Raw genomic sequence first — 11,534 nt, 5'->3', positions numbered from 1 at the left:
CGTATGAGGAATAGATGTCCAGTGCCCACCCTTCGCTGTTCGATAGCAGCAGCTGTGTGTGGATTGTAGTCCTGTGCTCTCATTTTGTACATTCATGGGAATAAACACACTATGTAGGTTGGGTGTGTGGCAGTTCAACTTTATTTACAGTGTAATAAATACCGAGCAAATGAAGACAGTGGGTGTAAAAAGGAAGGGGTGCGACAAGGCCTAATATCTAGGTCACCAATGTGCCAACAGTATTACAAAACACGAGACATCGCACTGCGTGTATTCCTACATGACAACAGTCGTGCACGTGTATCCCACTTATAAAGTCACCCGTGTTATTTAAGCAAGAAAGACCAAAAAAACAAATCACCCCAGGGATAATTTACAAGCTTTTTAATCCCATCCCATAGTTTTCAGTAGCAAAATGAGTTTCCTCAGTTCCCTTTCTAACATTTCTCAGTTCATCATTCCAAAAGATGTAAAGTCTGCAAAAAGCCAGTAAGGAGACCTTGAGTTATTTTTATTTTGTCTACTAGAACCACTATTAAAGTTAAGACTTGTTTTTACTCCTGCGTGATGGTTGTGGTTTGAGACTTTTTTCTTTATGAGCTGTGCTTCCACAATGCATAAGCAATATAATATATGTATTTTGGACTTTGGTTATTTCGCTATTGATGAAACTTATATTGCTATTATTATTAATATTATTTTATTGCCCTTTCCTTTAACACAACATAAACTGTCATGTCTTTCAGGTCTTCTTCTGTTGTGTTATAATGTGGGTTTGTGTGGTGTGTGTTTTTATGTCACTTTGTTAAATTTCCACTTTTCCAAGTCTCTCTTGTAAATAAAAAAGATAATGTATCTCAATTCCCTAGTTAAAGAAATAAATTAAATAAACAGATCTATTCAAGATTGTGACCTCATGACCTCGCAGAGGAATGATAAACACTGTACTCAGAATCACTGGGACACAAATACCTGTTACTGAGAATGATGCTGCTCAAGCTCTTCTAGTTCAATATGCCAGTGTGCAAAGATGATGTAACTAAACAAGCAGCATGTGTCCCCCTGTGTGATAATAACAGTGATGTTGTGGCACAGCACCCACTCGGGCGGCCACCTGACTACACATGGAGGATCTTTGGCTTATCGCCGAAGTCCAGAGTCTGTTGAACTCCGGCCAGCTGCAGCAGCCAGGTGATGGGCATGTGGTCCAGGTGGTTCATGTCAAAATGGGAAAAATGGACTTGAGAGCCTGTGGAGAGGAGAGGAAGGGAAAGTGAACGCTCTGGTGGCCAGACGGTTACAGCACAGTCCACATGAGCAGTGTGCAAAGACCTTTGCTGCAAGTCATGCCCCTTCCCCCTCCAGGTTCTCTTCCTGTCTGCCTCTTCTCAAAAAGATAACTGCCTAAAAAATTATCTAAAAGAAAAAGATTGACCACAGACAGGCTTGGTTGTGGCCGTTCTCCAGAGCAAGAACATGTTAAATCATCCTTATTAGATCAAAAGCAAAATCTCTCACTGTGGTATAATGTAAAAATGGTATCGATTTCTGTTTTCTTTGACAATCACAAGATAGACCTTGTGGGTTTTCGACAACCCTAATCAATCATTTGTGTCTAAACCAGCCAATAAATGAATGACAAGTGAATATAATAATGAGTAAAGATGTCATGTGTCAAACCACAGTTTCCTGAGAAGAATCAGAACCTTTAACACTTCCAAAAAGGTACTTCGTTGGTTTTATATTCGTAAAGGTATATGTACCTGGTCCTGCAATGATGGCTCCACCTTGCTGATGTAGGTCACCCTGAAAGTCGAATAGAGGGCTGGTCATGGCTCTCCATATACTCTTCATCTGGCCCAGAAAAACACCAGACTTCACATGGGGACTAGGAGTTGCTGAGGACATAGAAATATACACACACATGCTATTATTCATGAATCACCACACTGGTGTAAGTTTACACACATGCTGCCTCCAAATATTGTTATATCTTTACCTGTGTTGGTAAATATCTGCTCTCTCTTCATCCCAAGCTTTTGATAAATGCACCTCTGTGGGTCCACATATATTTCATAAGGATAGCCTGTCAACGAGCAGAACGGCTATGAGAGAAAGAAAGACATGTATCACATTTATGTACAGTCAGAGTTCACCATTTATTTTATAGATTTCCATGAAACTTTGTGGAGCGATTTGATCCAAGGAAGACATGTTGGTGCGGATCCAGATCGGGGGGGGATGGCTTCAGGAATTTTTCCACTTTCTTTAACATTGTGAGATATTCTGTGATTTTGTTGATTTCTTTCGTTGAATAATTCATGGATCCTGATTTAATAAGATCTGGCATGTTCAAGTGACTGATATTTATGCGTGTGTGCAATTTTTTGCAATAAATCATCTGATCTCGAAAAGTGTGAAATGTTCAGATACTCTTCAATATTATAGAACAAGTGAAAACTGACAAACAAGAAATCTGTGGGACAATGTGATATTGTGTCTATTGATCATGAATGAATTACCTCTATATGGTGATGAGCAGACTGACCAATCACAATCAGCCTTATACCAGCATCCTGCAACAACACACATCAAAGTTTGGATTGTTCAGCATCAAACACTTAAACTGATAATTATCTGAGCCGTCACTAAGTAAGTCAAGGCAGTTTTATTTAAAAAGCACATTTCATACAGATACATTCAAGTTGCTGCACATATACATTAAGACTTTAACAGAGCAGTTTTGTTCTCACCTCTTTGACTCCTGAAATTAGCCTAAATTCCTTGGAATATAGACACAAGTTAAAACGCCTGTATTCTCTCACTGTCTGACGGAAGCACATTCTTATTTTATTTAAAAAGAGCAGACTAAAAAGAGCAGACTAGAAGAGTAAAAGAGATTAAATGAAATAAAAAGGATAAATCTGTATAGAAATTAAAAAATATATTAAAGGAGTAAAAATAATATGGGTTAGTCTGGACTTAATAGTTGGTCACCACTGGCTGAGTGCTCCCCAGTCATCTCTGAGGTCTCACAGATGGCCCCTTCATGTCTGTTATGTATTCAGGGCCAGCTCCATTAAGAGTTGGCAGTAACATCTCTATTTACACTTCAGGTTGGACAACATTGGTTGCATTGTATTCATTCTCCAGTTCTTACCTCAAGTGCTTCTCTTGGTATTTTGCTCAAATCATCCACGTATTCTTTACAGCTGTAGCACAGGAAATTCTACAGGGACATACACAGCACACATCCTGTCAACAGTTTGCAATTATATGAAATATAACATCACAGCTCTCATCTTGCACCTATATATAATGTTTAGTTTGTCTGTCTTCACCTATAGACATGATCTCTCCACTCTTCTACGTCCATCCTAGCATTGGTAGTAGTTGTTGGGGGCATCTGTCCAGCAACTGTGGTCACTTTGCAAATGTATGCGCGTCTATTCATGGTCTTACGGTCCTCGGAGTGGAAAAAAGGCCAGAGAGCGTTTAATGACATTATTATGAAAGTTTGATTTGATTACCACACAAGACAATAACAAGTATGAAATGGAATATTACATCTATGTAGTTTTTTTTAATGAAATTAAAGGCACATTGGGCTTGTGTCACCTCTCAAGGATTTATATTTTATATAAATTTATATATTTATAGCAATATTTAACATGAGTATGTTATGAGTGCAATAATGAAAGAATAGACAACTTGGCCTTTCATTTTCTTAGAAACTCAAAAGATAGATAATCTGAAAGTTGACCGACAGACAGTGGGGGGGCATCATGAACAAGAGTGACATAGAATATCTGAACAAGTTATGAGTTCCATGAGTTCAACAACATTCCATTTCATTATACTTGTTATTGTCTTGAGTGGAAATCAAACTTCCATAATAGGTTTCACAAAACTTCTCCAACCTTTTTTCTGCTCAGGGACCTTTACCGTAAGGTAAAGAATAGAAGAGCATCTATTTTCAAAGTGCGGCTGTTGTTACCGGGTTTTGACAAACTACGGATCACACACATCTTCCATTGAGTCTCAGTCTCAGTTTATTTCGCCTCTCATGGGACATCGTGGTAGTTTATGAACCTCCAGCTCATCAGTAAAGTTAAACCTAACAAAAAAAATGTTCCCCCTACCCTTAGGAATATTATGACCGCCCTCCTGTCCTGGTATAACTTCTTGAAAGGAGCAGAGACTCCGTGTCGGTCGTAAACTAAACAGTCCTCCACTTCTTCCAGACGGACATCGACGCACTGGCTCCATGTTTCCACGTTTCCTTTAGTTACTTGTCGAGTTACTGGTGACACTTCTTCAGCCATGTTTCTGCTCTGGGGCTTCCTGGATTCTCTAGTCTACACTATTTCTGGGAGCTGCCGAGCTTCCCGCAGGAGCTGCTACCGTGGTGGAAACACACGCCCATGTGCTGACTGTGTGTGTGTGTATGTGTGTGTGTGTGTGTGTGTGCGCGTGCGTGTGTGTGTGTGTGTTTGTGTGAGGGGGGGGGGGGGGGGTGTAGGACCTTCTCCAGTGTAAACAGTTGATTTCATAATGAATGGAATTCACCCAATGCAAAGTCCTCATAAGCTGAGTAAACCCACGTGTGTTGTGTATGTGAGAGGGAGGGAAAGAGAGAGAGAAGAGAGAAAGAGAGAGAGAGGTAGAGAGAGTTAGATAGATAGATAGAGAGAGAGAGAGAGAGAGAGAGAGAGAGAGTATTTACAAATCGTGACTTGTAACGAAGGATGGATAGATAGATAGTTAGATAGATTGTTTAGTGAGTTTTGAACAGAACGTGCTGAGTAACACTTAGCTGCTCACGTAGATTGTACTGGGCTTCAGTAATCAATTTGACAAAAGAGTAAAGTGATCAATTATAAGGATAGTTCAGCAAATTAGTGTTGAACTTTCATACAGTTTAGGAGCTCACAGATTAAAAAGCTACGTATTCATCAACCCTTCAGTCGCCTCAACACCTCTCAGAAGCAATTCCAATATAATAATATAAATACTACTACTACTACCACTACTACTACTGCTACTACTACCACTGCTGCTACTACTACAGCTTTTAATAATAAAAGTAGACTGAATTTCCTATGCGCCCATGTACCTAATAAACTGTCACCTGAGTGTATTTTAATGTTGACACTTTTGTACTTGCAGGGTTAGGGTTATTTGGTGAAACATTGGTTTGTGCAGACATCAGACACTACAAGTGCATGTACAATGACTGTGTAATATTTAGACATTCAACCTGTCACCATATCTGTTTCGCTTTGTAGTGAGAGATATTGCTGTATTACCGCATATAACACACAATATATGATAACACTGTGGTCATTGATCCTCCATTATTAATTAACTGCATTATTTATTGAAGGCACCTCCCACAATGTATTTTCCCACATGACTGTTCAGATATAACCAGTGTGTCGATAAAAATAAACCCCGATACAACCCATTAAATCTCGAATTACGAATCGCCCTCGTCGGCTTCCTTCTCGCAGCTCCCTGGGTGCGGAAGTGTTTTCCTCCGGAGCAGCAGCAGCTGCAGAGCCACCGCTTCGCTGGTTCAGTCGCAGGCTTCCCCCCCCCTCCCCCGCCGCGTCCGCGCCTCTCCTGCCGGGACCCGTCCGCGCTCACCTCGGCCGTGCAGCGGAGCAGTAGCATGAGAGCCCCGTGCGGAGCGTGGGAGCACCGTGTGAAGTGGTGAGACGTGTTTTCATGTCGGAGCTACCAGCTAACGTAGCGCCCAGTGATGGAGCAAGCTAGCCTGACAGCCAGGGAGAGAGAGAGCTGACCCGGGCTAGCAGCCGGACCGTGGCTCTGTGTTCCGGCACTAGCTGAGGTGTACGTGTGATGTCCGAGCAGATGTGGAGACGTGAACCTGTGGCCATGTACAACACAACGTTCAGGCTGCCTTGTGTGTGTGTGTGTGTGTGTGCTACTTGACCACCTGTTCACTGTTTACATCTTTGTGTTTTCATTCGTCAACCAGACGATGCACCGTCGCTGTTGCCTCGATGATGTACAGCAACACAATAACAGTTGCTGGAACCATGTGCTGGAACCTAGTTGATCAGATGAGGGTCATAGTGATGTATGGGTATGATCGTGTAATTCTCATGTGGTTGTTTCCAACACGTCTGTAATAGGTTTGTTGATAAGCGTCATGAGAGAGTGATACTGACTCACACAGTAGAGCAAGAAAACAAGCTGAGATATTATCCACACACATAACAACACTGCAACACACTTCACACCGACAAGGCTGGAGAACTGCTTGATTGTCTAAAAGTCCCCAAACCCTGAGGGGCCACAGGTCAGATTCATCTAGCTCCTCTGGTCTGGATAAAGTTGTACACTTTAACACACTATATCAGGGTACATGGCAGATAGGTTGTTCCAAGCGCCATAGTTCTTTTGTGGATTGAGTCTTCCCTCTTCCTCCTTGTTTGTCTTGTTACTGAAGATGATTCTTTGTGATGCTGGCTGTGTGTTTGGAGTTGTTGTCATGCTACAGAATGAATTTGGGATCAGTCAGATTTACTACAAACTAGTCTACACGAGGGGAAACAAAGATGAAACTGGCTTTGCTTCAAGAATAACAAATGAAAGAGATGAGAAATACTTTTATATAATTTTTTTGTGGTTTTCCATCTACTACTACTACTAGTACTATTATTCATTTGATTTATTTTTATTTCAGAGCATATCTTTGCCAGACAAACGTTACCTTATTCCTTACTTCAAAAAAAGTTGGTGTAAAAGATTATTGTGCGAACATATAATTTCCAAAATATATTGTTGAATCAATCAAAGGCTTTATGAGTCCTTGTTTACGTTTTTAACTATAACTTTGCCAGTAAAAGTGTTGCCAAAGTCGTTGCACTGTTACTTGTTTTATGAGCAAGAAGAAGTAAGGTATTGAAAATAGTAATTTTGTATCAATATAAAATTCCAGGTATTGTATGAACATTAATAGCCAGTCCTGCTTTTTTTGACGTACAAACGGATGAATTTGCTAATGAATTTATTAATCTTTTTGTTCCAGAGTTTTCTTGAATCATCTATATGGGCCATCTTCTCTCGAAAAATGGTTACCGATTGAAGAAGAGGACGCGCAAGTTGCATCACAGAAAAAAGAAGAAGAGGAACTGCTTCCTGCAGGGGCCTTGCATGCTGTGCTTCATCGTTCACAGCAACAGCAGCAGTCTCGACGACGACAGCAACCAGTTGGAGGTCGGTGTCAACGGCAGCGGCTTCCATCTCAACAGTGTCACTGGAGTCAGCCTCCCGGGTGTGGGTGGAGTTGGCATCGGAGCAGTAGCTGCCTCGAAGCTTGCCGAGCGATACGCAACACTCGCATCTCCTGAGGACTGCTCCAAGTTCCTGTTGTCGCCGAGGGAGCTTTCTATCTGGGAGGGCCAAGGCAGGAGCCTCCTATCAGCCGTCCCTGCAAAACTGATTCCACCTCCGGCGCTGTTTCGAACTGCTGGGGTGTCTGTGACCGTACCCATACCTGTGCCTGGCTGCACCAGCGACTACACTGAGATGGTAGGGAGCTGGGGAGGTTGATGTTTCAAAGTCCCTGTTCCATCATAGTGATAACGTCCAGTGGTCCGATCACAAGAGGTCAGCTCTAAGCTCAGGGCTGCACAATGATCAAGTCCTGAGATTGAATCACTCAAACCTCATTCAGAGGTGGACTGGGATGCATTTTGCCACATTTCTTTCTATCTCTCGCTTGTGGCAACAAACAGAATCAATCACAAACACAGTGATACTGCAACACATACTATGTGAAAACAACATCAATTGTTGTGTGTGAACAGAATCACTTTATGCTGTCCACTTGTGATCAGATTTCTCAAGACAGGTCCGAACAGTCTAATTTGTAGTATTTTCTTCGACTAGGCAACCAACTGCACAGTAGACAATCTGCTTCCTGTTTACATTAGCATTCACATGACTAGTCTACGTGAAAGGTTGTGTGATATGCATTTGCTTGTGTGTTGGTTTGGTGAGAGATTATCTCTGATATGGAGCTAGATCTCTTGTCCTGATAGAGATAGTTTTCACTTTTACATTTGAGTGAGATGTAGCCTTGATTTTCAAGTTGTAATTACAGAATTGCAGAAGTTACAAGTGACTTGTTGCACTTTTTTCTTTTCATTGAGGCAGGAGTCAGTAGTGTTGTTTTGTTTTCCCTGTTCCATTATATGGCTGATGTGAGATTTCTTCAGACTGTAATTAAAGTTTTTTTCATTTAACCTGACTTGACAAAATCTGGGTCCACCTGACATGTTTGTGTGTTTGTTTTTGTGTGTGTGTGTGTCTGGGTGCAGGTGTGTAAGAGGAAGTGCTCAGAGGTGCAGAGGTGCACCCCCTGTAAGCAGCCGCGCTGTGCCTTCGCTGCCCCTGACGGAGGGCTGGAGAATGGAGGAGTGGGGGGAGGCGGAGGAGAGACCTCCTCAAACTCTGAACCTGGCCACTGCCATCTTCCCCTCTGTCCACTTCCCTCCTCCTCCTCCTCCTCCGCCTCCTCCTCTGCCTCTGCCTCCTCCTCTTCCTCCTCACCTGCTGATGGCTGCTGTGGGTTAGGACTTCGTGCTGATTTGCCGCACAGTTCAGACACGTCACCCGGCTCCCTGCATCATTTTGACGACTGCCAGGGGAGAAGTTCTGACGCTGGAGACCATTTAAGTATCAACCACCTGCCTTCCTCCATCCTTCTAAAGGTTAGAGTTCATAAAGAGTTATGTTGCCTTTTTATTTAAAGATTTCTCTTCCAAAAAAGATGCTAAAATATTAAGCCAAAGCCTTGCTGCGTTCTTTTTTCACAAATGAGCCACAGCATCTGAATTGTTCCTGAATGGCTTGTCTTATGTGCATTCCTGTTTATCTTCCCTTGCATCCTCTCAGGTGCTCTCCCACTTGACGGTGAAGGAGCGCTGCCTGTGTGCCTCCCTGGTCTGTAAGTACTGGAGGGACCTCTGCTTGGATTTCCAGTTCTGGAAGCAAATCGACCTCAGTGGCCTACAACAAGTAAGCACACAGGGCAGTGCATGTTTTATCTGGGACTCTATTGACTTTAGGAAGTTTTCTAAGTTCATTAGAGTCGTTTACTTTTCACATTTGAGAAATTTAGTAGATTTTTTTTAGCTCTGGCTTAGACTGGCTGAGCAGGAGAGGCTACAGTGTCTTACCTACAGAAAGAACAACTTCTGAGATAAAAGCTGAATACTTCTGTAACTTTTCCTTAACCTTCATAGCGAGGAAAGTTTATTTTAGTTTCCTCTGACCTTCGTCTCCCCTTGTGTTATCGTGTTCCTCAGGTGAACGATGATCTGCTGGTGAAAATAGCTTCTCGGAGGCAGAATGTGACAGAGATTAACATCTCAGATTGCAGAGGGGTCCATGACCATGGGGTGTCCTCCCTGGCCTCTCACTGTCCCGGCCTGCAGAAGTACACAGCATATCGCTGCAAGCAGCTGGGTGACATGTCCCTGTCAGCCCTGGCCACACACTGCCCTCTGCTGGTGAAGGTGCACGTGGGCAACCAGGACAAATTAACCGATGATGCACTAAAAAAGGTGAGCGTTACAAACCTGGATGGAGACTTTGCTTGTCTGTGATACACCTGTCTCATATAAAATTTTTTATTGCCAATTGAAAACTGAAGTAAAAATCCAATAAAAATGCTTCAGGTGAAGTTTTCCTGTATTTTAATTCCACATACACTCACTGATATCCTGTCTGCCTCCAGCTGGGAGAGCACTGCAGCGAGCTGAAGGACATCCACTTGGGTCAGTGCTACAGTATCACAGATGAGGGCATGGTGGCCTTGGCTCGAGGATGTCAGAAACTGCAGAGACTCTATTTACAAGAGAACAAACAGGTCGGTTCAACACCTCTGGTTATATATTCAGTGTTGTGATTTTTCTCGCTGCTTTGCCTCAGGGTCTCTGCTCACCCCAAAGTGTTTGTGTGTCTCTGTTTGGCAATTTGAAAAATCTTCAAGGGTGCCTTCATCTCGTATAGGCTCTCCATAGGAGCTCTTTCCAGCTTTATACTACCATCACCCAGGGGCTATAAGAATATGGCAGAGTGGTGTGGCCCTGTCGCTTGCCTTTTTTAATAGGCTAAGAATTCATGTACGATTTCAGCTCAAGACCTCCACCAGCTGTAAGCTTTGAATCTGTTGTTTTAGAAAACTGGTAAATCTACTCCTCTTCACTCACTCTTGCTTTGCCAGACATATGTATACAGCTGTCATAAGTGCATCAAACTGCATCATAGTTCATGGTACACGTGCTATGTTGTAAACAGCGTGTACAGATTGCAATCCTTGAAGAGTAAAAAGAAAGATCTTCTTCACTCAATTAACAACTCAGGGTTAGAAAATTTCCACCGGTTATTTTTTTCCCTTTGTGCATTAAACCTTTAGAGAATATTCATTGAAACAACTGTAAGTCGTTAATGTCTGCATGGAAATATGTGGCTCATATTAACACCATGTTTATACACATGTTTGCAGACTAATTCCCTCAATGAGTTTAATGGCTAATCTCATTATCACAGCCTGTTTTTATTTTATACGTCTTCACAGTCATGACCTCAGAAAACTCAGCTGCCCTTTTTCACTTTTTTTCCTTCCCACTAAACTTCTGGCAGGTACAAACGAAAATGACTCAAAACCACAACTAGATGTCACTGTTTTCCACTTTCTGAAAACCGTCTCCCAGCTGCTTTCTTTTTGCAAACCACAGCTTGTTGATGCTAATGCTGAGTTGTGCATTTTTCCACCAAGTCCCGAACCACACATCCTCTTCAACTGTCTTGGTCACTTAGTGGTGGGTCCTGATACAGAGCGAGAGCACAAGTTTGGCTCATCTGTCTGTGACCCCCTGTTATTTAGATCTTCCTTTTCTCACTAACACTTTGTCTCTTTTCCGCTCCTCATATTTCTTTGCGCTCTGTGAGTAATCATGACCTTGATAAATTAGTCCACTTAAGGTAAGTTTGTTAAAACCCTATTTATCAACTAAATAGTGTATGAAATTGGCATTTTGTCACAAGGTGAGAAATTAATATTGCCGCTGATAACATTTTAGCGCAGCAGTATCATTTCAGTAATTTTTCCGAGGTGAGATCACAGCAGTTATTATAGCTCGCTGTCATTAGTGTGGAGAGAAACTGCCCGAGCCTATATGGGAGTTGTTATGTCTAGGAGCTGTGGTTGCTTGGCCTAAAATTGTCATTAAGTTTGCCAGAAAGTGAGTCATGCCAGAAACACTTAAATGCTGTTTCTCAGAGCGCATTTTCTCCTCTCTCTCTCTCTCTCTCTCTCTCTCTCTCTCTCTCTCTCTCTCGCTCTCATGGCTTGAAAAACTCTCTCCTTCAGCTTCTCAGGAAAAAAGACTTAATTTAGTTGCTTTGAACTAAAGTGGTTATATTTACAATTTGCAAATCACCTTGGCAGAACGGGTTGGCACTGAGGGTTCAAAAATGTGACTAAACACATA

At 42.2% G+C, this 11,534-nt stretch overlaps 2 protein-coding genes across 2 annotated transcripts in view; one reads left to right on the top strand and one right to left on the bottom strand.

Moving 5' to 3' along the window:
* Nucleotides 1–124: 124 nt before the first annotated feature.
* Nucleotides 125–4,450, bottom strand: prxl2c (peroxiredoxin like 2C). Its single transcript, XM_053420336.1, has 6 exons — nucleotides 4,143–4,450; nucleotides 3,161–3,229; nucleotides 2,523–2,576; nucleotides 2,000–2,105; nucleotides 1,764–1,898; nucleotides 125–1,249 (listed from the first exon to the last, which is right to left on the bottom strand). Exons 1-6 carry the CDS (start codon nucleotides 4,323–4,325, stop codon nucleotides 1,119–1,121), a joined length of 678 nt encoding a protein of 225 aa, XP_053276311.1. The 5' UTR covers nucleotides 4,326–4,450; the 3' UTR covers nucleotides 125–1,118.
* A 1,176-nt stretch (nucleotides 4,451–5,626) lies between these two features.
* Nucleotides 5,627–11,534, top strand: part of fbxl17 (F-box and leucine-rich repeat protein 17) — a 223,262-nt gene continuing 217,354 nt past the window's right edge. The window contains exons 1-6 of the mRNA XM_053420990.1: nucleotides 5,627–5,715; nucleotides 7,061–7,563; nucleotides 8,355–8,747; nucleotides 8,932–9,054; nucleotides 9,345–9,602; nucleotides 9,776–9,907. Of these exons, the coding sequence (XP_053276965.1) occupies nucleotides 7,081–7,563; nucleotides 8,355–8,747; nucleotides 8,932–9,054; nucleotides 9,345–9,602; nucleotides 9,776–9,907 (1,389 nt within the window). The 5' untranslated portion in view covers nucleotides 5,627–5,715; nucleotides 7,061–7,080. The remainder of the gene's footprint in view (nucleotides 5,716–7,060; nucleotides 7,564–8,354; nucleotides 8,748–8,931; nucleotides 9,055–9,344; nucleotides 9,603–9,775; nucleotides 9,908–11,534) is intronic.

The sequence above is a fragment of the Pleuronectes platessa genome, chromosome 4 (assembly GCF_947347685.1).
Source record: "Pleuronectes platessa chromosome 4, fPlePla1.1, whole genome shotgun sequence".
NCBI lineage: Eukaryota > Metazoa > Chordata > Actinopteri > Pleuronectiformes > Pleuronectidae > Pleuronectes > Pleuronectes platessa.
This window is presented reverse-complemented; position numbering and strand designations above follow the sequence as displayed.

What these genes read in the sequence shown, in the direction of transcription:
- prxl2c (XM_053420336.1), bottom strand. Translation starts at nt 4,325, where the DNA reads ATGGCTGAAGAAGTGTCACCAGTAACTCGACAAGTAACTAAAGGAAAC. An exon ending in CGGTCATAATATTCCTAAGG is followed by an intron (nt 3,230 to 4,142) that starts GTAGGGGGAACA and finishes ATGTCCCTGTAG; the next exon opens with AATTTCCTGTGCTACAGCTG. An exon ending in AGCCATCATTGCAGGACCAG is followed by an intron (nt 1,250 to 1,763) that starts GTACATATACCT and finishes TCCTCTCCACAG; the next exon opens with GCTCTCAAGTCCATTTTTCC.